General features: G+C 46.4%; 4 protein-coding genes, 1 non-coding gene and 1 pseudogene across 6 annotated transcripts; 4 read left to right on the top strand and 2 right to left on the bottom strand.

Annotated features, from left to right (window-relative positions):
• Positions 1–383: 383 nt before the first annotated feature.
• On the top strand, positions 384–2,203 carry LOC120643403 (BTB/POZ domain-containing protein At1g01640-like). Its single transcript, XM_039919763.1, has 3 exons — positions 384–744; positions 1,274–1,450; positions 1,603–2,203. The coding sequence occupies exons 1-3, from the start codon at positions 559–561 to the stop codon at positions 2,080–2,082; spliced, it is 843 nt and encodes a 280-aa protein (XP_039775697.1). The 5' UTR covers positions 384–558; the 3' UTR covers positions 2,083–2,203.
• A 51-nt stretch (positions 2,204–2,254) lies between these two features.
• On the bottom strand, positions 2,255–3,777 carry LOC120643404 (transcription factor SCREAM2-like). The gene is made up of 3 exons (XM_039919764.1): positions 3,656–3,777; positions 3,401–3,532; positions 2,255–2,700 (listed from the first exon to the last, which is right to left on the bottom strand). Exons 1-3 carry the CDS (start codon positions 3,710–3,712, stop codon positions 2,389–2,391), a joined length of 501 nt encoding a protein of 166 aa, XP_039775698.1. The 5' UTR covers positions 3,713–3,777; the 3' UTR covers positions 2,255–2,388.
• A 1,567-nt stretch (positions 3,778–5,344) lies between these two features.
• TRNAP-CGG lies at positions 5,345–5,419 on the top strand. The gene has a single exon. It is a non-coding gene; the product is annotated as a tRNA-Pro (tRNA).
• A 103-nt stretch (positions 5,420–5,522) lies between these two features.
• LOC120646451 lies at positions 5,523–9,366 on the bottom strand (annotated as a pseudogene).
• Positions 9,367–12,389: 3,023 nt separating this feature from the next.
• On the top strand, positions 12,390–16,826 carry LOC120643402 (RNA-directed DNA methylation 4-like). 2 transcript variants are annotated; one of them, XM_039919761.1, is made up of 11 exons: positions 12,390–12,503; positions 13,287–13,493; positions 13,604–13,699; positions 13,879–13,976; positions 14,412–14,483; positions 14,697–14,738; positions 15,575–15,723; positions 15,798–15,925; positions 16,097–16,178; positions 16,253–16,323; positions 16,423–16,826. In XM_039919761.1, exons 2-11 carry the CDS (start codon positions 13,373–13,375, stop codon positions 16,572–16,574), a joined length of 1,011 nt encoding a protein of 336 aa, XP_039775695.1. In that variant the 5' UTR covers positions 12,390–12,503; positions 13,287–13,372; the 3' UTR covers positions 16,575–16,826. The 2 variants fall into 2 exon arrangements, with proteins under 2 accessions (XP_039775695.1, XP_039775696.1); XM_039919762.1 differs by lacking the exon at positions 12,390–12,503 and having other exon boundaries at positions 15,807–15,925.
• A 170-nt stretch (positions 16,827–16,996) lies between these two features.
• On the top strand, positions 16,997–20,633 carry LOC120643401. Its single transcript, XM_039919760.1, has 9 exons — positions 16,997–17,172; positions 17,774–17,851; positions 18,276–18,414; positions 18,537–18,741; positions 19,007–19,135; positions 19,246–19,295; positions 19,362–19,459; positions 19,539–19,826; positions 19,915–20,633. The coding sequence occupies exons 2-9, from the start codon at positions 17,804–17,806 to the stop codon at positions 20,314–20,316; spliced, it is 1,359 nt and encodes a 452-aa protein (XP_039775694.1). The 5' UTR covers positions 16,997–17,172; positions 17,774–17,803; the 3' UTR covers positions 20,317–20,633.
• The last annotated feature ends 4,800 nt before the right edge of the window (positions 20,634–25,433 follow it).

The following is a 25,433-nucleotide window of genomic DNA, read 5'->3' as shown; positions in this document are numbered from 1 at the left end:
AGAGTGTCAATGCACCGACTACATTCATGACTTGCACATTTAAGAAAATCAGGAGGGTTTTTATTCCCCTGATTGTCTCAGTCAGCAACCACCGCATACCAGTTCTGGAAAAAGAAATACTCCCTCCTTCCCTGTTTATAAGGCATGATGGAACATGACACGGTCTTCTAAACAACATTTTGACCATTTATTTATCATATATTATATCACTTTTGATTATAAACTTATAATCATTGTAAAATATATTTGATTATGAATCCAATCATATGAAATTTGCATTATAAAAATAAAAATTTAATAGTCAAATTATTGGTCAAAGATGACAAGGTTTGAATCTTGATATACGTGTATGCCTTATAAACAGGGAAGGAGGGAGTAGCAGCACACCATCCTGCTGCCTCTTCCTCCTTTCATTCTTATACCCTCGCCCAACGTAAAAGCAATGGAGAACAGCTTGTTGTTAGCATCATTGCAGTTGCAGAACCAGAGGGAGGAGGAGGAGGACGAAGCAAAGCAAAGGAAGGCAATTAAGGAGGAATCAGTGGAGGTAGCAGAATCATGGATTGCTGCATCTGCAGCCCCATGGCCACCATGTACAGGCTTCCGAGGAACGCTATCTGTGCTCCTTGCCATGAAGGTGCCAAGGCCATCATCAGCTTCCTGAACAAGGATGAGGAGCAAGAAGATGGCGGCCATGGTTCTGCCATCTCCCACGCGCCATCGAAGCTTAACAGCTCAAACAAGGTAAGAGCTCCTAACTTAATTTGTTCCTTATGGTTTCAGATGTTTCTTATCTCAACTGTACATGCGCTTCCACTTTAGACGAATCTCGATTGACTTGGAAGCTCAATTGATAAGGTAATTAAAGGCTAGAATTGTTGCAAATCTGAATTTTAGTATTGGGTTCCACCATTTGTTCGTTGTAAGATGTGATGGTTCACTGACGTTCGGTTTGATAGCATCGTTTGCCTCCTACTAGTTAGCCGCGTGTCGCAATCGCAGGACGACATATGCTTCATTTCAAAGTTTTTCTTCTAAATTGACGCGGATGTCAATGGATGCTTCACAAGTTTGCTTCAGTAACAGTTTAGCCTCTGCTGCTCTGCCATGCAGAGTAGATTCTCCTTGATTTTCATTCTTTACTTTTGTTGAGTTTGGAACAGCGTCGATCCTTGAAAGTTGAAAGAACAGCTCTGTTTTTCAGCTTGTGCTATTTCTGCCCCATCCATGTTTTCAGCCCTGGCACAATTCATTTTGTGGTGATTGAATGCAGGGAATGAGAGATGCATGGGAGCAGGTGAAGGAGATGAGAGACAGGGCGGAGGAGACCAACCAGCGAGCCGTCTTCCTTGAGCACGGCTTCGCGCTGGCGTGGAAGGAGGGAATCCACACCGACATCGTCGTGAAACCTGGAACTGGGCCCCCAATTCCAGCCCACAAAGCCATCCTGGTACTACTACTACTAATAATAATAATAATTATTATAATAATTATAATAAATATAATAATAATAATAATAATAATAATAATAAAGTTCCAGTGGAGCCCAACTCATCAAAATAATTTCCCATCTGGTGGAAATGGAAATGGAATGCAATGCAGGCCGCCAGGTCGGAGGTGTTCCGGCACATGCTGTCCGCCGACGACCACTGCAAGGCCCCTGCCGGCGACTCCTTCTCCCTCCCTGAGCTCTCCCACGCCGAGCTCTCCCTCCTCCTCGCCTTCCTCTACACCGGCGCCCTCGACAAGGACCTGCCGGAGCGCCACCTGCACGCGCTTCTCGTCGCCGCCGACAAGTACGACGTCCCGTTCCTTCGGCGGGCCTGCGAGGCGAGGCTGGCGGCGAGCGTGGAGCCCCGGAACGCGCTGCGGACGCTGGAGGTGGCCGATCTCAGCTCAAGCGCGGTGCTCAGGGAGCGCGCCATGGACACCGTGCTGGAGCACGCCGAGCAGGTGGTGTTCTCGCCGGAGTACGAAGGCTTCGCCGTCAGGAACGCGGCGCTGTGCGTGGAGATCACCCGGGTGCTGCTGGCCAAGATGTCGACGACGACAACTAGTAAATCGGATCCCCATCATGCATAGATCGAGGATGTGTAGAGCAGCTCTTGCTTAATTAGTTTTGACTTTTGATCGTGTGACTGATACGTGTACATGCATATGTCTGAAACTCTGAAACATCCATTGCAATTTGCAACACACAGGTGGCCACATAACTGATGATCGAAACTTTCCACACACACAGAGACAGAGTGTTTCATTTTGAAATTAACCATGCTCTGAGGAACGACAGAAAACTAGCTTTAACTTGAGGAATTCCTTGGCCAAGCTTGCGCTTGCGCTTCAAGGACCAATGGCAATGTTCAGGTTTCTTTCAGAGTCTTCTGTTACTCATGCATCGCCATCGTTGATGCATTTGCCGATGGCCTGCAACACCGTTTGGCGAACCTTTTGCTCATCCACGCTTCCACTTCCAGCCTGCTGCTGGCCGTCACCTGATCCGAGCGCCTCGAGGCGGAAGGCGGTGTCTTCGCCGCAGGAGACGTCGGCGTCCAGGACGTCGATGCCGAGGTCCTCCAAGGCCTCCAGCACGGACACCAGCAGCCCAGGGCGGCTCCTTTCCATTGACACGTTGATCCTGAATCCTCTCCTGCTACTGCTACTGTTGTTGATGTTATCCAGATCCACTGATGAGACGCTCACCTGTTTATTAAACACAATAATACATGTACATAATTGTTGACTTTTTTACGGGCCAACACACGATCGCGCTAGGTCGCGCGGTGCGAGGAGAAGCTCCTTACAGCCCCTCCTGCATGTAGCGGTCAGACCGGTCAGACCGGTCGCCGTGCAGAACGACGACGATCCGACGAACGCTCACCCAGGAGGGATCCTGTCGGGGCAAACGCACGTAGGGTTGTCCTAGGCTCGGCAGGCCAGCTAGGGCGTCCTCAAACGCCATGGAGACAAGAAAAGAACAGCATGTCGAGGTTGGAAAGTAGGATAAAGAGAAAAGGTAAAGACAATAAAAGATAAATATATTTGATTGGTTCGATTGGATTGTATCCTCAATCAGCCGTGATCATTTATATTTATAGGGTGGGGAAGACTTACCTCGCAAAAAATCCTGTTTACAGATGTAAATCTATCAAGAACTCTAATTACAGTCGGACTCCTCCTAGACCGGTCAGACCGGTCGGACAGACCGGTCGGGCTCCTGCCGGATCAGCTATAGCACCAGACCGGTCAGACCGTTTGGCCAGACCGGTCAGACCGATCGGTTGATGCCAATTTTGGTTGTCAACAATAATGTGCATGGATCAACCGCGAGATGATTACAAATTGTATGCAATAGCCTCTGCAACGTACGACAAGCAACAACATAATTAACGTATTTGCGTACTGTTGCTGCCACGGCGCTGCCAGAACCGGAGCTGCTACTGTCAGGTGCTGAAGCAGCGGTTGCTTCTTCAACCTTGTCCTTGAGCTCCTTGATGTATTTCGACGCGTCTACCAGGATTGACGTCTTGTTTGCCTGCATTGCTCACAGAGAAACATGAGTTTTCAGCAAACTGAAACTGAATTTTTTTTTCCCTACATCTTTCTCCACTTCTGCGCATATATATAAACCAGAAATACAGTGTTCAGTAGAAATTACCGCATCCGACTTGGTAACGGAGCGGAGAAGCTGCAGTTTCTTCTTCTTTCCTGACATGACACACTCCCCTCGCTCTCTCTCTATTAATAACCTCCCCAAAGTAATACAGGTCTATAATGAGGAAGTCAGGAAGGAGCTCCTCAGGATAGTTATATATATACACGGACGACTGAGTAGCAGACAAATATGATCTCCCTTATTTTTCCCTTTCTCGAAAATCAGTAGACGGTACTGTACTTTGTACTGATCCATCATTGGGGTGCACGCACATGACATGCACAGTGGGTGCTGGAGTATCCTAAGACAAAGGTTCGATATGATTTGTACAATTTAGTTATTACTAAGTACTATTTTGGTGTGCTCATCAATCGGCCGGGTTTAAGTTGTAGTGCCTAATTTGTTGTATTTTCGCAACTAGTAAAGGGTCTGAGCCTCTACTACTGAATTACATACTGAAACTTATATATTACTGACTTGCTTGCTGATTGTTAGTATGCATCGGAAGAAAATTTACCTGCAGCTGTTGAACCTCTGGATCATTTTTTTGTTTCCCCTTCTTTTTTGTTAGTAGCAATTGATGCAACGATGCTATTTTCAATTAGATGGGTCAAATTAAGGGAAGTAGCTAGCAGCCTAGCAATATATTTGTACAATGTTTTACAGCAGTCGTTTTATTTCTTTTTGTGTGGACCAAAGGTTGCGTCAACACGGTTTCAATCACAATCATCCGAGACACTAAACCATGGATATATATATATATATATATATATATATATATATATATATATATATATATATATATATATATGGAGCTTTGAATATGGCGGAGGAGTAGCTTTCAGGCACCCAAAAAGGTAATCAAGGAATTGACATCAAACAGCTACATACATTATATATCTTGCTAAATATATATATGTATTGCTATCAAGTAGTAGCTAGTAAGCCATCAAGAAAAATGCACATAATAATAAGAAGAGAAAAACAATTACAGGGATACATATATGCATGCTACAAATAAATAAAATGTATAAAATGGAGAGAGTAACTAGCTAGGTAGCTGATCATCATTGGGGAGGGGAAGGTTTAATAATAAGATGGAAGAGAGACACGTAGAGATAGATAGACTTTTTTTTAGATGCTTGCATTGCGTGGTGACGCAAACAAGCGCGTATATATGCACTACTTGTGTCGTGATTGATAAGTTCCAAGAGCGTGCATGCGTGCAGGATGGAGAAAAGAAAAGAAAGATTGATTATTAATATTCGATCGCTTGCATTGTGTTCTTGTGTGCTTTGTTGGCTATACATGGTAAGCATACAACAAGCTCTCGTGGGGGGCGTGAGCTGTAGGTGCCTCCAAACTCCGATCCCTGCCTCTCACGGGCATCTCTCCACTTCTCCGACCTCCCTACTGCTCTGCCCTGCCCTGCCCTCCTTCTATTGTGTATCAGTATCAGCATGGCTGTCTCCCTCTTCCATATATCAGTATCATCACTCCCCCTTGTTTCGTATCGCATTGTAACCCTAAAAGATTATGACTCAATTTTTCTCTTATATTTTTTGTCGTGTTTTAGATATTAGTTATAGTTATTATTATTATAGTGCAAGGATTTTGCGCGGTATGAGAAATTTCCAAACATATTTGGGTTATAGGGTTTAATATCCAGAATTATCCACAACAAAACAAACAGGGTGTTTGGTCTAGTGGTATGATTCTCGCTTCGGGTGCGAGAGGTCGCGAAGAGTTCGATTCTCGCAACACCCCACGCGTCTACTTTTTACTTGTTTTTTTTCTATAAGCAGAATTTCTTTCACGTTTTAACATGTTTTCTCCTCTGCTGCAACAGAAAAAAAACAATAAGGGCAAGAGCCACAGAATTTCCTTTTGTTTTCCAGCAAGATTGGAAGATCTGAAAACACACTCCTGATCAACTGAGGTCTATCAAAGGAGTGCAAATCTGCAGAAGAAAAGCCTAAACTGCTACATATTCATTCGCTTGGCTACTCAACATGTAGTGCATTCACCAGGATCTCAATCTTTGTGCCTACATACAGCGATCCCTATATGGCACACATTCTACTTGCTACAACTAATGTTACAACAACCTATCTACTCCAAGATGGCATCTCTCACTCGATCACACCAGTAGCCTGCTCTATTCATTCAGCAGGAGAGTCAGCAAAATCGCTGAGTTCCATTCTTCTCTGCAACAAATCCAACAGCTGTTTCTTTAGAACCAATTTGAGTAGTCGAAATCTCTGAGCTTCCTGAAATGCTTCTCCACATCTTGTCTCGACTTTGCCCACTCTTCTCTTTGGATGATAGTGGTGGCATCGTCCCGTTTAGTCTGATACAGACATACAGTGATGATATCATTAGCCACCCAAAATTACTATTGGAGCCCGCTTCAACGAAACAGAATGATAGATATCAGAAGCAAGCAGACTACCTTATCGATTATTCTAAAAGACTCCCCTCCATCACGTATCAGTAGCAGGTCGTTTCGCCTATCTCTTTTCTTTCCTTCAGGAACGCTAACCTGTTAAACATGGATGGATATCAGTGACCTCACCTAAGTATATACTTCCTTTATTTATTTGTTTATTTTTGATACTTGGTGTCATGTGCAAGTATCTCAAACATCATTAAACAGAGGGAGAGAAACTCCAAAATTCTTCAGAACACACCTCGTGAAACCCAAATATGTCAAAAGAAGTATTGTTTGAATCGTATATATAGAACTAGACGCAGAATATCTTACCACAACTTTCGCTCTTGTGATTGACCTTGTTTTCGAGTCAATATATCTCCTCAAAATCAAGGAAAAAGTCTGGGCCATCAGCGCGCCTGTTTCTGTAGTGTTTCGTTAGGAAAACCTGCAATACGAAACAACATGAGACATATATTCTGAATATGAAAATCACAAGGCCACAAGCACAAATTCTTACTGTATCATAACATGGAGAAGCAATGTACCAGTGTCAAACTATGTTGTACATAAACAATACGAATAAACCTTTAATACGTGCTATGTATTAACAACAGCCACACTTCACTTCCAGGGTGGAATCGAGTTAGAAGTTAAAGCTGACCAAAATAGAAGCTCACTGATTAAGGGTAAGCAAAGCAGGATAATACAGGATCGTAGGCAGACATCTCTAATTCAACTGATCTGGACAACCTGGAAGACTGGAATGAAAAAGATTCAGGCTCTTCAGAAACAAGGATATTCTGGGAGAAGTGCGTTCTCAGTATGGTTCAAAGCTGGGCCACCCAACCATATGCTGCTATCCTCTAATCTTAGACTGTAAGGCTGTCCACAATGGCAAGAGCAAGAGTAAATTTGCTCTTGCCTCGTTTCCCACGCCCTCTCTGTCTACAGTGTCAAACAGTGTATCTACAGTGCCAAACAGTAGATTTACTCCTCCATTTCCTCCTATCGCTGTGGACGGTCTAATACATCTTGTTTCTCTGCTGCAACAGCATGTTAGTCCCTCATAGCACTCTGATTGAAAATTTTCTGTTGTGAGAGGTCACCCATCTATACTTTCTACCAATCTTGCTAATTATAACACATAAAAGACCACGACTGCCTTTTGTAGAAGTAAAAAACAGAAACCCATGCACTTTACTGTTCATCTATTCCTATTTTTGTCGGTACCCCAGGACTGGGGTACCCCCTCTTGCTGTGTCTAGGCAAGGGTCTCGTAGTTATCCTTAGCTACGCCCTGACGGCCGAGCAGCCGGACCCCTGTGGTCTGGAGCCCTACTCTCCCGGCAAATGGCCCCGGACCCGCTCCCCGCTCGGGGAGGGTCCGGTGACGCCACGTGTCCGGGAAGGAGGTAGCCCTCCGCCGAAACCGCTGGGGGCCCCGGACCCCCGCCGGGTCCCGGACCCCCATATACTATCCGGACCCCTCAGCGGGTGGAACCGACACCCCGCCTGGGTCTAAAGCCGCCACGTGTCCACAGGTCCGGGCACGCGCGCGGTACCACTTGGCTTCCACTGGAAGACTCGCCTACCTACCGCATTCAATGCGGTAGACGGAAGTGCGCCTTGCCACAGCAGAGCCCGAGGCGGCTTTTGCCAGGTTGCACTGTTGGTCGCGTGTTATCAAGGCGCATAGTATAGTCGCTGGCACCGTCCACGCCGCGTATGTCAGTCTACGCCGCAAGCTACATTGCCCCAACGGGCGCCTCGCCGATGGGACAAATAAGGACTCCCCTTGGTCAGAGAGTCTACAGGGCGATGAAGCATATCCGAGAAGAGATCCTCACCCGTTGTAGCTCCATTGAAGCTTCCTGTGCAGTATACTATACGTCCACGTTAGACCCGCCTGTCGGGGTCTAACGACTGTGTATGCGTCCCCTTGCTCTATAAAAGGGAGACGCCCGTTAGGAAAGAACTCAAGCCCCAGCTGGGCAGAGGATAGGCTCATTCATACTAAGAGCAATTCACCACACAGTGGATGTAGGGTATTACGCTCCGACGGCCCGAACCACTCTAAATCCGTGTGCTCTTGCGCTCTTGCCCCCAAGCTAGATCGGCCTAATAGCTTAGCACTTCCCCGAGTACTCCCCCTCGGGGAATAGGCGGGTGCATTCCGCCACCCGGCTGTGGGTACCCCAAAAGCCCACAACAATTTTATTTTTAGGATATTCAATATTTGGACCACTAGGATAACAAACAAGCTAAAGATTAAAAAAAAACACTGCAGAATGCTTCAGAAGGTGCTAATTGCTAAATATGGGTAGCAGCTTAAACATAAGCGCTAAATATAGGTAGTAACTTGCAAAGCACATTTACCAAGTTCACCTTGCCTTTTAGCAGAAAGAAGCACAATAGGGGTGGCAGGGAGCAAAAATACTAAAGAGAGCAGATGAAATAGTCAGCATACCTTCATGATTTCCCTCTCAGTCTTGTAGAGGGGGTCACGCAAATGCTCAACTGGTGGCTCAGTCACGTTGTAACGGCCGAAATCCTTCTTCGTGCACCTCACGTACTAGATGCAACAAGGAAACCAACATTTAGTTACACGTGAGGCCAGTTCAGATTGAGCAGAAATACCAAATGACTGAAACATTGAGTGGGCACCTTCTGCTGCATCGGGGCAAGAACCCTCGGAATGGAGTAGATATCAGTGTCTGGCGGCGTGACATACATCTGTTGCACGGAAAATGCCATGTTCAGAAAAATGAGCTCCGGGTAATTAATTGACTCAAGAGACTCGTTTCTAGTATGATCATGTAAATTTGGATAGCATCGCCAGGCACGTGTTGGAAATTCGATGAAATGCATGCATCAGGGGAAAATTGATGAAATGCTGCAGGCAATTGTCACAGAACGCACAGAAGATCCTTATTACCTCTCTGAAGTCGAAGACGTCGTCGTCGGGGTCGGGCACCTTCCGGATAAGGAAGTTGCAGTGGAGCAGGCTGATCTTGTGGAACTCGTCCTCGTCGACGGTGTCGGAGGCGGAGTCCTGCGTGGAGACGAAGCTGTCGGCGGCGGCCATGGCGATGTCCCCCTCCTCCCCGTGCAGCGAAGTCGAAGTTGGCGGCGGCGGCTTGACGGGGGCGAGGAGGCGGTCGTAGTCCTGCTCGTTGTCGATGTCGTCGTCGCCGCCGTAGGCCGCGGTGACATTGCGGCTGCGGCGCGGCAGGGGGACGAGGGGGGCAGCCGGGCTGGTGCGCAGGGAGGAGACGAGAGGGGCAGCGCGTTAGGCTTGGGGTCGGCGGGGAAGTGGCGGCGGCGGTGTGGATAGGGGCGGGAGGAGACGAGGAGTGCAGGTGGAGATGGAGTGGTGGTCGCCATTTCCTTCCTACTGCCCGAGCCCAACAACAGAACTATCTATTCATTCGCCTCCTCAACTATTTCCCCCAAAGCCAGCCCAGGAGAGCATCACACCACAAGTGCAAGCGTGACTCCAAAAAAAAAAACCACAAGTGCAAGCGCTGCATGGCTGGTTTAATTTTATAAACATACACAACTGAACGCCTACTAGTTATGATATAGACATGGCATCAATCAAAATTCAAAGTTCATACAGCATGGCAGCTGCATGGCTCCAAAACATGTAGCTTCACTGTGGCGGGGACCCTAGGTTCGATATACTTTCTGATAGCCATGACTGCTCTGTGACCTTCCATGAGAATATCCTCAGCTATTACCTACCAGATTTGTTGGCAGGATCAGAGCACCTGAAACACAGAGCACCTGAAACAACTCTGAGGGCCTCCAATGTCAAGCACTCGAGTGAGATTATACTCTTGAGAACGTGGCATGTCAACTCAACCAAGCTCTTCGCATTGCTGAGCCCTGTGATACTCACGCTCCTAAGGAACGAGACACACGAGCAGCTCGGGCAGCATCTCTCATTGGCATCAGAGAATGTATATGATGCCAGATGTCCTGCACGCAAACCATGGGAGAGAAGTTCAATTTAAGAACTGTAAAAAAGGCAAATTATTACCATGGAGAAAAACTGTAACTCAGGTGCTATATATGATTGCACAAAATGTTGTTGGGTGGATAGTTAAAGAACACTTTCAGTAGGCAGAGCTGATTAGACACTACGAATTTCAATTTTTAACTAAATAATTATGTTACAACCTGAATTAGCCATGCAGTACCTAAATATATTGGTTTCTCTGAATTTGGATGCAATAGAGTCAGTTGGACATGTACAGTGCAACACACGTGCATAAACCACAGTAACGAAATGACTAGATAATAGATTGAGCATACCAGATAAAAGAGTGCAATCGTACATCATGAATTGTCACATTGTATTGTCTGCAATGGTGAGAATTGAGACGCACATAACATATAACATTTGTTGGTCTGTGTGGAAAGTAGAAAATATTGATTCCGTCTAAGGCTCACAGATTCTGACCGATACAGAAAACAACCATTTTTCTGAACTGTGTTTAAAGGAAGGTGAAGGAAAAATGAAGATTCACAGCAAGTGCTTGTCATTGGTCGTAACTTTAGAGCCTCCCGATTCAAACAAATGATTAAATCGGAGATCTGGAAATTGTTGCAACATTACTATATTTAAGAGCAAGCTCTATATGGGACGATCTTGATGTTTTATAACTGGGGATGAAAAAGTAAAGCTTATCTGCATATTAGGTCTATAGGAGACTACATATATATGTATATTTAAAAGTTTATGTTCATAAACTTGTATTTAGCAAGCACGGGCCCATCTATCAGTACAATTTAAGCAGCAATTGTGATACTTTACTTCAAGTAAGTCTTGCATTATTATTTTGTACCTCTGGAAGGCTGGGTCCTGAGTATGTCTCTATTTCATCACCCTGAGAATCATTGTCTTGTTGGCAAGGTGAGTCCTTTCCTTTTCAAGGTGAAGTGATCAATCCATCTGCAACACGTCATGCATTCTTGAGTTACTACGAATAACAAAAATAAAGGGGAACAGAAGAACGAAGCCAAGCACACCAACACACGGATATATAAAACCAAATTTTCTTTTGCCAATTGTATGCAACGATGCTACAGTACCATTTTGTTTTCCAAAAAAAAGAAGAAAAAACCAAGTTTTTTTCAGTTCAAGGTGGAAGCTACAATTGATCATACTATTTTTCAAGCGCATTCCAATCTACACCGACTCTCTTTAATCTAGTTCAAGCCAGGAGGAGTAAGACGGTGGAAACCATCCACCATTGAGATCAATATACCGTGGGATCGAAATCTCCTCCTAGTGTTTTTTTTATGAACAAATTCACATCGCAACACAACAAGAGGAGAACAGAAGGGCGGTGTTCAAGTAACTTAACGAGTGAATCACATCGGAGAGGATGCCAAGGAAGGCAGGGGAGGCGAAGGAGAAGGCTTACTGGTGGTTTGGGCTTGCCACCGCTGCATAGACACGTACGTGAGCGGCAGATCCATGATAGATAGCTTAGATAAGAATAAGATGCTGCGTGGATAAGAATTCAATCTTCCGCTCCTCTTTATTTAGGATTTTGGGTTGGGGGCGCAAGAGGAGGCCGCCGGACTGCCGAGGACGTTGGCGTCGAGGGAATCTCTCCAAACAATCCTTCCATCCATCAGTGTTGGTGTTTTTTTTTGAAAGGATCGGTGTTGGTGTTGGGAGTTTTTTTTACGTAGTACCGACTTTTATATCTCTAAAAAATTTGATCGTATTTGTATATCCTCGTGTTTTTTTTCTGTGATCCATATGGCCATCTGTTAGAAGTTAATGGTAAAGAAGATCTGACAGGTGGGATTGAGGTGCGGAAAAGACAATATCACAAGTGGGAGTGGCCCTTTATTTTTTTTTTCCAGCCTGTTGCGCCCTGCCCCGCTTCCATTCCCGCCTCCTCCCCATCCCGTGCGCCGCCGCCCAGCACCTCCTGCGCCACCGCCCCATCCCCCTCCGAGCAGCGAGACCGGCGGCGCCGCCTGGCCCCATCCCCACCTGGAGCCGACTGGAGGGCACCGCCTGGCCCCGTCCCCGCCTGGAGCCGCCCGGCCAGGCGTGTGGCCGTGCGCCGGGGCCGCCGCACGCCAGGGGGCAGGGGCGGCCGCGCGCCGTGGTCGCCGCGCGCCGAGCAGGAGCGGGCTGGGCTGTGCGCTGCGCGCCGTGGCCGCCGCGCGTCGGGGCAGGGACGGGCTGGGCTGGGCGCCGCGCGTCGGTGCAGCCGCGCGCCGGGGCCGTTGCGGCGAGGCCACCCGGATTCGGTCGGGGCGGAGCCGCCGCGCGCCGGGGCCGGCCGGCCAGTAGCCATAGGACTGGAGACGGACTGGACTCCGGCGAGCGGCGACCGACCATGCTCCTGCTCTCCTCGTCCGTCAGATACCGTGCGCACGAATGCTAAGGCGCTGTTTGTCAGGGGCTCCACGGGCGGCTCCGGGCAGAGCCCTGCCAAACGGTGGTTTCGGCACCGGCTTCGAAGTTTGGAGCCGCGGTTGGAGCACCTCGCGGCCTACACTAGAGAGGAGAAGCCCCAGAACCGTGGCTTCGTCCGGCTCCGTGGAGCCGCTGCCTCTTTTGCCCCGCACACAGCACCGTGGTGGCCGAGCTCCGCCCCTTGACACATGCCGGTGGTGGTCGCGGGTAGGAGGGGGTCCTCGGCGGCGCGATCTGCGGGGAGGAGGTGGCCGGCCCCGACAGCCGGAGCCGCAGCGCGGGTGCGGCCCCGGAGATCCCCCGCCGCCGCCGGAGCAGGACGAGGAGGCGGAGGACGCAGTGACGCCCATGCCGACGCGAGGCACCGGCCGCATCGGACGGAAGATGTGGCCGGCGGCGGCTGCACGAAGGAGGTGGCCGGCGGCGGCCCGGTCTGTGCGGCCTGTGGGGATATGAAGCGATGGAGGAGGCGGCGGGTTTGGGCGATTGGGAAGGAGACGGACGACTGGATAAAGGGAGGGAAGAAAAAAAGGGAAACGAAAAGAAAAGAAGAGAGAAAAAGAAAGAAAAGGAAAAAAGAAAAAAAAGAAAAGGGTAATTTAGACTTTTTACAATATCAATCTAACAAGTGAAGCTGTTTTGTCAAATATTTTCTAAAACGGCTCTAGCTCCACTAAAAAACCACTCCACCTCTGAAGTTGGAGCCGGAGCTGTTTTTTTAAGAGTCCGAGCCGTGGCAAACAGGCCCTAAGCACCGCTACACAATACAGGAGGGACCACCAGACCACTCGTCCTTCCGGGGCGCCGCCTTGTTAACCCTACTACCCAACCGCTGGTCATGGCGGCTGCGGCGGCGCCCGCCGGCGAAGCCTCCACCTCGGAGCCTGCGGCGGCGAGGGAGAAACCCATCGTCGTCCGGGTCAAGCGCAAGCCCTCGCAAACCCGCCCGGACGCTTTCTGTGAGCTCCCCTTCTATCTTCCTTTCTCATTGCCCCGTCCCCTTCGTTCTTGAATTTCTACTCGATAAAAGGAGAGGTTTTCACAAAAAAAAAAATGTTTGCTCTATCAGGGCTAGATATTAATGAAAGGCCATCCAAGAAGGCGATGCTCGATTTCTCCAGCCTCTCCATCTCCGAACCATCCTCTTCCTCATCCAGTGCTAAAGGTACGGACCAAACAGAATGGAACCTTGACGCCATGGTGCTTTGCCAAAACAACTTTGTCGCCCTACGTCGATACTGTATACATAATAGGGTCCTACATAATATAATACCAAATCCTCCTCGCCTAGACGAAGAATTATAGTAGTAGTACTAGTCTTACTGTCTTGCCGTATGCCCACAGCTTCAGAGGAACAACCACGGGTTAAGAAGCTTCTTGTTCAACACATAGAGACAGTGCATCATTCTCAAGCCGTTGAAGATGTTTTGCACTCTCTTTTGGTAATATTCCTATCCTTTTCCATTTATTTTATGTTCTTGTTAAACTGGTTTGGCATCCAGATTTGGCATCTCTGGATGGCATAGCTCTTTCTTGGCTCATGTTTAAATTTTGCTTGATGTTTCATTTGTCGTTAGTATTCAACTACTCCTTCATATGACCTCTTGGTATTTTTCTTTGCTGAGGGTTGTATAGAGATGGCTTTGAATCTTCATCACATCTCGAATGCCGTTTTGATGTTCAACTACTGTGAATGAACAGCTTCTTTGAAATAAAAGAAATGTTGACATTTGTACTTAAAATGGTCGCTTGCATGGAAAAGAGGTCTCAGTTTCAGTTGCAGATTAAAACATGGCTACATGATGGATTGACAATACTTGTTCTATACACGCATGTGAGGTTTTTTTTTTGGTAAACAGTTCTATTTGTTTTTGTAGCTTGCTGACTCAGATACCAAAGAGATAAAGAGCAAGACGAAGGAGTGGAATGACAGAATCAAGCAAGACAAAGTAAGAGAAACTTTGTGCTACTGTCTACCGCGTTAATTTTTGTTTCCGCTGGATCTCACAAGGGCCATGAGTTAATCGAAGCGTTTAGTATTTCCCTTGAACATGGCTGTCAGTCCGCATTTACAATCTGGGAAATAGCGTTTCCATATCTATAGCTGTCTATATGAATTTTAGTTGGTGGAATTCTAAAAAGGACCCTTCTTGTGCCAACAGAAACCAGACCAGCTGCGGTCAGCAGCCAGGCAAAGGCATGAGGTACGCCGTACGCACATCCTTCTCACTGCAGTCAGTTCTTGATTCTCAAGTGTGTATGAATACTAATGAGGCAATGAGTTTGATGCATGGTGTAGATCATGAAATGTGCCAGAAATCAAGCACAGAATATTTTTTTCTCGAACACGCAGGAGAACTGCGCGTCGTTGTATTAAAAGATAGAAAGATCGGTCCAAGTTACAATGGCGAATCAAGCACAGAATTAACTACAGGAGGAATCTAGTGGTTCATGTAATTACACTGTGCACATCAGATGTGCTTATCGGTTGGGAGTTAGACTCTGGACACCCTTGCCACAAGCACATGGCAAGCTAGCTATGCAGACTTACAGCTACAAAGCTTGTGGACTAAATAAATGATTCTATGGTGTACACTGCCAAACCCTGTTTCTGGACACTACTTGTGTTGAGCAATGTGGTCATTTGGTTCCTTTCTTATTTCGACAAGATCATTTGGTTCTTTGAGAGTGGCATATTTGATAGTTCCAAGTGCACAGGCTTAGACCAATAGGGATATACGCAAATGTGCGATTGACTAGTTGTGTTGAGTAATATTTGATAGTTGTATGTTACAAGTATATAATTCTCAAGGACCTATTTGTACTAATTTGTTCTCTTTTAGCTAAGTAGGGCTAGTCCCTGGAGTTGCTGTAGCATGGGCCTTTGCGTGTTTCTTTATATGTGTCAGTTTCATGAAGCCGTGCTATTCCTTAGTTTTCCTGAAACTAGAAAACTGCGATCAAGTACTTTATTTTCTTAAACTGCATGGTGCTCTGCTTTGGGCATTCTTATGCATGGTTTTGTTCATTGACCATACAGGATCTGGGAAGAAATGCCCGCTTTGCACAAATATGGAAGAGTCGGAAAGGAGAAAAGGATGAAGCTGATGAATCACTGAGAGAAATATGCCATCTTTATGATGCTGTCCAAGTAGATCCGGATGAAGAGAAGAATCCAGCAGAACCACGGCAAGTGTTGCTTTCTAACCATTTACCAGTTCTTTTAATTTGGAGTTGTACTATTGTAATTTGTCTCACTGTAGTCCCTGCAGGATCACTTCTTTCGAAGAGGGTGCTGTTCTATGCAACTTTCTTCCACTTATACGGGAGTACTTGCCATCAGCTGCTGTGGAAATCGAGTCAGATATTATTTCATTGGCGCAATCAGAAGGTATGCCAGCTTCTTGCCTTGAGATGATCTCAACAGTAGTGGATACTTTCTTGCTGCTTTCATTAGTAACAAAAGAATTTCAACCTGTAATAGTGCTGACGCTGAAATAGTAAAGGTGAACAGTTTAGCTCCAGCGCTGGTTTTGATGAGTATAAATTTTCTGATGAGCAGATTCAGAAGTTTATGACATCTATACTGTCAAGGAGGTGGATGATACAAACATGGAGGATATGTCAGCAGCTTCATATCCACGGTAAATACGAATCGCAAGGGGCACCTCTTTTCCATTCCCCTGGGAGTGTCTTCTAAACAATCTTTGAGTGTTAGGTTACAAGTGGATGATGACGAAGATGAATGCTATGATGATGACTACCCCTATGAAACAGATGATTCAAATGGTAATCGTACAATCATTTTGCTGATATATTTGATCAGTGAGAGAATTGAGGTCCTTGGTTATTCTAGTTAGCTTAACTTTTCCATCTCATAACATGCAGCGGAAGACAATCCACTTTTTGATTATCCTGAAGAATTGTCAGAGGATGAGGATGATGGTAGCAACGATGAGGATCCTTTTGGAGACATGGAAGGTTCTGGCTCTGAGTACGAAAAGGAAGAAGTAGAGGTGGAAGCCGACAAGCAATGGTGATATGAAACTGCGGAGGAAAGGTGCAGTTGTAAATGCAGGGATGCTAGTGTGTGAGCAGAATTTGATGTGATGAAGGGATGATTACTGAATCTTTGTGTTGCTCATGCTGGGAAAGGAATGGGCGTGCTCAGCACTGACCACTGTGTATCACATCACTTAGTATACATTGTATCTTTGTGTATGATAAGGTGTTCCCTGCATTACCAGAGGACAGGAGAAGAATCTCGCTAGGAATCCTTTGGGGTTTGAAAATGCCATGCGTGTTGCTTTGTTTTATTATACTGTGTAATGATATTACTCGTATGTGCATCTCTACTGACGTGAGAAAAAGAAAGCCCGTGGGACTGCCGGCCGCAGGGCTAATATTTTCAGCCCAGCGATACAGTGATGGTCCATGGCCCATCAGATGACTAGACTGAGAGCGAGCCACATCAAAGAAGAAGATAACGAACGGGGAAGAAAAACTGCAGAGTAAAGAAGGGCGGCGTGGCGTGGCGTGGGAGATGAAAGCCGAGACGCGGCTGCCGGAACTCGGAAGACGAAGACTCCCCTCCCATCCACCATAGTGTCCTGGCGGCATCCACCGCTCTGAATTCCGGTAAATATATAGATAGATGTTGCCTTTTATTCTTTCGTTTTCCAGTCGTATTCAATTTGGTTGAGATTGTTGGATCTCTCACCTACCGATTCCCTTCAATACTTCATCTCCTGATTCGTTTCGTTTCCGAGTGCACTTAGCATCTCGCATCACCATAAGGTCGTCTGATTCTATCCGTGCAAGAATTTGCAGCTTTCCTTTATCCAGAGAAACCTGCTTCTTCTTAGGTTGCAGCACAGGCTTCGCCCTGACGTTTTATTTTATTTTATGTTATCTTAACACAAGAAAGAAAATAAAGAAATTGGCTTCTGACGTATGCACCTGCTGGAAGCTCCGATGCCTTTGCTGATTGGAGATGCGTTTAATCCTTTCCTTCTTCACGATAAAGCATCACCTTTTTCTTACTTGTGCACTTGTGATTCCTTTGCTCTAAAAGGACCTCATCACTTGCTCTTCAGTTGTGTTTCCTTCTCAGTTCTTTTTCGTCATAGCATTCTGATCTGTCGCTAGCTCCACCATATTTTTCCTGTTACTCTACTTATGCAGCTTCATTGCTTGGTTGCACATTGAATGTCCTGACAAATGGGAGCATTGCTAGCAGATTTCTCTTCTCTGGATAACCATACCAAACATGAGGGAATCACCTTCAACACAGGGGGAGCCATCTACGTCTGCTACGGTTTGTTGAATTTCCAAATTTTTCCTGCTGTTATCACATGCACTGTATTGCCATAACTTTGTTCAACTCTTATCCTTTTTCTGTCACTCTATGAACCAACTAACCATGACCCTCTTTTTTCAGTTGCTCATGATGTAAACCTTAAAGTGATTATAGTGACTGATCATGTCTACTCACTATCGTTGGCACCCCTGTTATTCGAATACCAAGTTTTTAAATATTTAAGTGTAAAGATTTATCAATGTTATAATATTGCACCCCACCTAAATTGGTGATTTCATAAATGCTTCAAACATGACCACCATTAACAGAATAACTAATCCCACTGATTTTATATGTAAAGTTTCATATTAGGCAAAAGTTCTGTAGTTGTACTTAATCTCTTTGGTTATTTCTTTCTTTAACAGTTACTTGATTAATACAGGTTGATGATAGTTGCTCAGCTGACAGGGTTGAAGATTCACAATTATTCCTCTCTGTACCCGCTTTAAATCAAGCTGCATCTTATCTTGCCCAGACAGCTTCATTTCTAACCCAGTGCCTCCCTGTACCTGGTTATGTGGGTTAGTTCTTTTTCTTTCTTCAGAAAAATGATTCAGATTCTCTATGTCAATTGCATAAGCAACCTAGGCTCTTATGGTAATTCCATTTTAACAAATTGATTGTGTTTATTATCTTAATGCAGGTCTATCTGAGGAGGATCAAGAGTTAGTAACACTGCCACCTGCATCGGCAGTAGACAGGCTTTCTGTTCAGACCTCTTCCGTAGTGTCTACTGGCACCAATTCATCCCTTGGTCAGACAGATTGCAGTGGAAGCCCCTCTCAAGAAAACACAGGTCAAATGGTGCCTTCACATGTTTTTCAGAACGGGGCTTCGCTGTTTCAAGGGTACAGTTTGTTCTTGAATCTTTATGCTTTGTTCCTTCATATGCAAGTTCTAATCTATGCATTAAGGACTCAACACATGTAGAGCTGCACTTCTCATAGAATTTGCTATGCTGGGGTGTCTTGCCCATACTGAAGATTAAACTCGGCACCTGAGAGTAGAAAACAGACGCCATTAAGATGCATTCTTTTTTTTGGGGGGGGGATCAATTTTAGTGGATATAATAGTCTTTCACAAAATAATATGTTCCTTTGATATTTTGTGCAGCCTTGTAGAGCGTGCACGGAAAACTGTTCGTGGTTCGGCAGATGATATCGGCTGGCTCCAGAGGGATCAAAGCTTACCTACAACTGAGGATGGGACAGCCAGATTCTTGGAGATCTTGGACTCTGTGAGGTCAGCAAAAGCACCAAACTGAACATCAATGCAGATGATTTGTAAAAATGCTTTTAATGAAAGATGTAATCTGAATTATATCTCATGTGGGCCATCTCACTCCTCTTCAGAAAAAACGAGCACAAGCTACCTGATTCAGTTGTTTACTTGTTGGTTCCAGGTTAGTCGGTTACCACTCCGATTGTGAGCTGTCAATTTTCAACTTTTTATGCTAACATTTTTATAGGTCTGTTTAGTAACCATGGACCACTTTACTTTGTCAAGACAAAGGCATACTTCTCCAAGATGGGTCTAGCTTGCCATATTGCCAAAATTCATAGTGAGGTACTGCCCATACATTAGCCTGTAATTTGCTTCTCGATATTGGTTTTAATTAAGAAATACATGAAAAAACACCTTGCAGTCTTCAGTAAGTAAAAACGCGCGAGAGATAAAGGAATACATAGAAGAAATATACTGGGGATCAAGGAAACGAGTGCTACTTCTCGGTCATAGTAAGGGCGGTGTAGATTCGGCTGCAGCCCTCTCCCTCTACTGGCCACAGCTGAAAGACAAAGTTGCAGGTTTGGTATTAGCTCAAAGTCCATATGGAGGAAGCCCAGTTGCTTCAGATGTCCTGCGAGAGGGGCAGCTTGGTGACTATGTCAGATTGCGTAAAATCATGGAGATTTTGGTATCCAAAGTCCTTAAGGTATTTGCCTTGACCATTCCAGCCACTAACCAGCCTGCCTGATAGAGAGTGATAATGTTCTTGATTCTATTCGTTTTGTTATCTTCAGGGTGATTTGCAGGCTCTAGAAGATCTGACCTATGAAAGGAGGAAAGAATTCCTGCGACAGCATCCATTGCCTCAGGAGGTTCCCATCGTATCATTCCACACCGAGGCAAGCGTCACTCCTAGTGTGCTCACCGCGCTTTCTCATGTTGCGCACTTGGAGCTCCCGATTGCTGCCGATGGCAATTTCACCAGGATACCGGTTGTAATGCCACTTTCAGCTGCAATGGCAGCATGCTCTCAACTTCTGGTGGCAAGGTATGGTGAGAAAAGTGATGGTCTTGTGACGAGAAAGGATGCTGAGGTTCCTGGATCGGTCGTGGTCCGGCCAGAGAGGAAGCTAGACCACGCATGGATGGTGTATTCCTCTCTAAAAGAAGAGCCTGGCGATCAGGCGGACACATAGCAGGTATGCAAAGCACTGCTGACCCTGCTTGTAGAGGTTGCACAGAAAAGGAGGCACGAGACGGCCATGAAAGATGAGTGAGAGTATTACTACTTGTTAGTGTTGCCCTGAGATGCATGATGTATCCTGTAATCGTGGAATTTGGTTATGTTGGCTGTACAGAGTTGGGCTCAAAGTGCTTCTGGACCTGTTTTTTGGTTGGTTAGCAGAAGCTTATGAATGCCCTTGCCTATCATGTGGAACTTTGAAGGTGGATAGAAAAGGCTGTTAGAAACGGTTGGCATGTTGCCCCCAATATATCAGATTGTTTGAGCTAATTCTTTGAGTATAATAAATCAAATCGATCAATCAGATTGCCTGTGCCGCGTACATAGGCAAAGGATCTGCACATTGTTTTAACTAAATCCATCAGTCAGGTTGACAAAACATTCGTCATCGAATTGGCATGCCCTGCTAGTGAACGATCCACTCGGAAGAAAGCGTGAGGTGTTGAGCTGTTGGCGCCTCGTGGTTCATTCTTGTTTAATATAAGATCCTTTTCTTTTAAAAAAGAATTATAAGGTTCTTTCGGCGTAAAAAAAAGGTTCTTTCAGATACTATTTCCTTCTCTGTAAGTGCATACTATACTATTTCCTTCTCTGTAAGTGCATACTTATTAGTCAGGTGTAATGAAAAGGCAAGTTTCACAGCGTTGGCCAATGACGATGACATTTGTTACCTCAAATACATTCTACACTTTCTGACAAATTTTGTTTGGATTGAGATTATGCCACTAAAGTTGCTGCCTTTCGTCGGATTATTTGTTTCGTTCCAAATTCCAAATCGCATCTTGTTTACTTTCGGAGTGTCATACTGTTAAGTTGGTTCCTCAGCACAATAGACATCTTGCAATGGATAGAAAGAAGCTTTTAATCGCTCTAGATGGATGTTGTTTCAATTTGAAATATTTTCCATCTGATTCCAAAATGTATTGGAGGTCAGGAATCACCTTTCTCATTGGATGTAACATGTTGACATGGAGATGAATGCGAATGGGAAAACTTTTGAGTCCCTAGGACCCACGTGCTCTAACGGATGATAACGACGTTGAGGGTGGGCACACATGTCGCTGGGTGCACAGAATGTTTTTTGTTTCAACTATTATTTAGTCAAATTATATGAGTGCTTAGGATATGAAATTTATATAAACAGATTATATTTTGCAAATGTTTTGACATGATACTGTAAGGTTAATTGATACTCAAAGATTTGTAATATTTAATGGTGTTGTATTAGAACATATACCGATATTCAAAGTAAAATCTTAAAGACTTTGTCAAAAGCCTAATATGCTTTAGAAGAAAGAGTACATTTTCGCTGTGGTTAATAAATAATGAATATTAAATATATATAGTTTCGATTGTTCCGAATTCTAAACACAAATTTTAATTAATAATAAATAAACACGCCTACTAGGTACACACATTAACACATGATGCACCATGTGCTGTGAGATATGAATCATGAAGGGTGGCTTTTCACCGTTTTGATTAAGAAAAACCATATGATAAATTTAATTGCGGCATGAGACTCGACCTTTTGGGTGGCTCTTGCCATGTGGCAGCGTCAAATAGTGGTGAGTATGGGAAAGATGGAGCAAAAGGAAGAGGATCAATGTGATCAATTTAATCTAATGCGGCCACAAATCCGGCTATAGCGAAGCGACCGAAAATTGAAGGAGGGATACTAGCAAGCGGAGGACATCGCGGGTTGAGAAGAATTTGTTGCTAGCCCATTGTCTCGTCGAAGATTGAGAACAACTACAGAACTATATGTTTACATATGTCGGTACACTTAGACAGGGGTACCTTCTCCCACAGCAACAAGCCCAAAGAGGCGTGAGGTTATCCGTAACCTCGCACTAAGCCTCTGGGCAGCTGGGCACAAAAGCCCGGACCTGACAGTTGGGGACAACGACCTCCGGATCCGCTCCACACGAGGTGGCAGGTCCGGCGCTGCCACGTGTCCACCTGGACGAAGTGCTCAGGGCCGGCTTCCACGGGTCCGGACTCCTGCCGACAGGTCCCGAACCCCCGTGGGCTGGTCCTGGAACCCCACATGTGGAAGCCGGACCTCCAGGAGGCCTGAGCCTTCGAGCTAGTCAGGGCGCCCGGACCCCGCTCCCCGCTCGGGAAGGGATCCGGAGCCGCCACGTGCCCCTGTAGGCGCGGCCGCCAGACCCCCGGGTCCGGCGCCGCCACGTGTCCCTATGGGCGCGACCGCTGACCTCCGGGTCCGGTGCCGACACGTATCCCACAGACGCAAGCCTTCCGCTGGAAGCCAACCCGCCTGCCGCATTAAATGCGGGCGGAGGAGGCGTGCGCTGTCAGAGCAGGACATGGGCCGCCCTCTGACGGGTTGGACAGGCACGAATGACAACACGGTAAGTCCGCCAGTTACCGAGGCGGCTCGTTAGTTATCAAGGCAAGCATTAAATACCCAGCGCCACGCGCATGGGCGACGAGTCATGATGATCAGCTACTGACTGGAGCCACCGTGCACGCTGCTACAGTGGACTGAGTCAGTAGTTCGGCGCTTCATCATGACCTCGACGCGCGGCTGCAAAGGCTAGACTCTACTCCGACAGGACAGCTCAAGACCACGCCTGGTCAGAAGATTCGTATGTTGTAAGATAATATATCGCCGGGTTCACAGGTCGGGGCCCCGCTCAGTGTACGTGCTCCCATTGGTCATATAAAAGGGAGAGCACGCACAGTAGGATGACAATTCACACAGACACAAGTTCTCGGGACTTTTTCCAGGTCTCTCTCCTCCTCCACACTCTTGCTTAAGCCCAGGGCTCTAGCATGCTCTCATACAGTACTCTCTAAGCTCTGGCAATATGTAACATCCCAGTTTTCATCACGATTAAGGGGGAGTGTTGAAATTTATAATGCAAACTTCTAGAAGGTTCTATAAAAATATGAAAAAACCATGGCGTAATTTTGTTCACCATGACAAGGTTCTAGAATGTTCCACAAGAATCATAAGAAGACAAGAAGCTTGGATATTTTCTTGTCATGGCAAAAATTTAGAATTTTCTAGAATTAGATATTTGTAGGGAACTTAGATATTTGTATGGAACCTCCTAGATTGTGACATGTGTCACTCATCCAAGAGGGTATGGGTGCCTATATAAGGAGGGTGCCACCCCCTTGCCATGCCATACTACTCCACTCCATCTCACACCCATCCAAACGCATGGTAGAAGTGAGCATAGGTAGAGTGTGCTAGGTGTGTTCCTTTGTTGCTCCAATAAGGTAAGCGTCTTTATAAGTGTTAGTCTCCCGGTTAAATTTAAATACTTAGTGTATAAGTTGTGATCCATCGAAGGTTGGCTCTGCCACCCGGGATCACAAAAGGGTCTGGGCTTCATCGAAGGTTGGCTCTGCCACCCGGAAGTCAGTTTCATCTGTTGGTAGGCTCTGCCTTCCGGAAGCAAAAAGCGGCTCTGCCGTCAAAAGGACCCGGTACACTAAGTAACTAGAAGCTGACCGACTCTGAAGTGAGTTGGTGTAGATCCTCAATTTAGTAGGACCACCTCGATTTCCAACAATCACTAAAACTTATGTTAAATTAGCAACGTAAAATAATAGTAACGTTATACGAGGCATTACATAACTATTAGGTAAACTATTTAATACTCTTGCCTTGCATTAGTACATTCGTTCCCTCCAGTAACCAGCATACGCATGCTTACACCTACGACAAAAATCATCTCGTTTCCATAAAAGTCTCTCAAGTCACCGTACCATGCCATAATCCCCAGACAATCATGACAGCGCCTACCTCCTTTGCCATAACTTCATCGTTCCCTAGAAGCCACAAAGTACCCATGCCATTGACCTTGAAAAGACTCGTCATGGCAGCACCCACCTCGCCATAAATCAGGGTCGCCACGCACAGTGCCGGCCGAGATATTTTCTGCCGAGCCGCCTCACCCGCTCGCTCTCGCTCGCGCACGCGTGACACGCCGGCCCCACGACGGGACCGCGCACTGCCGCCGGCATCATGCCGTGCCGCCCACTCCCGCGTCCCCACCTCACCCACGCCGCTGCAGCGCCCTCGTCGGCTTTGCCGCCTCGGCGCTCGCGCCTTCAGTGCTGCCACTGTTCGCATTGACGACGAGCTGCCGCAGCCCACGCCGTCGCCCGTCCTTGCGCGACGCCGCTGCTGCTCTCCTCGCCTATAAAAGGAGCAAGGCCGTGACGAGCCCCGTCACCAGCCCAAGCACGCTGAGCCGCTTCGCTCCACCAGCTGAACCACTCCTCCCGAGCCCAGCTCACTCACGAAACGAAGCTCCAACAATTGATCCTCTTCCTCGAGCTGTTCCGCGCCAAGGTGAGATGGCAGGCAGCTCCCCCGACCATTAACTCCACTAATAAAGGCCCAAAACACCCCCAGGCAATGAGCACTTATCCAAATCATTCTAACAATCAATACTGTAAACTCAATATCTCCTTCATATCAACTCCTTTTCACGTAACTCTTTTTCCTCCTATTTTCATCTCCATTTGAGCTTATTTTATTGCTTGCTTGTGTTTGTTTGCCGGTTGTGCTGTTCTCGCCCGTAGATCACGGAGTGACCGAGGAGGAGCCTGCCAAGGAGCCAGAAGACCCGTACCGCGAGCAGGAAGCCGCCGCCGCCGACGCGTACGAAAGCGAAGGCAAGTTTCATCGACCCCTACGTGAGCGGTTGCATCCATGTGAGGACGTTTAGCTGTAGCCTGGGTCTAGGATCGATTACATATACCAGTACTTGAGTGATTGAGTGTGCTCATGCATGCATCTGAGTAGTCATGCATATCCAGAACTGAGAATAAGATACAAAGGGATCTGGCTGAGACCAGGGCAGCTGGGTATGCTGGAGCCGGCGCTACCGTGGTGGTAGACTGGCAGGTGAGTGCTACCGTGGTGGTAGGCTCGAGTTGACATGTTGAGGGATGGTTGCTGCCCTGGTGAACCATAAGGACCGAGTTGTTTTGACATCTCACCTAGCTTACTTTAGTACGACCACAGGTTCCGGTATGGGCCGGACTTAGCCTAATCCCACTGGTTAGCCTGACGGTCGCAAGGAT

This window comes from Panicum virgatum, chromosome 8K (assembly GCF_016808335.1).
Source record: "Panicum virgatum strain AP13 chromosome 8K, P.virgatum_v5, whole genome shotgun sequence".
NCBI classification, from domain to species: Eukaryota; Viridiplantae; Streptophyta; class Magnoliopsida; order Poales; family Poaceae; genus Panicum; species Panicum virgatum.
This window is presented reverse-complemented; position numbering and strand designations above follow the sequence as displayed.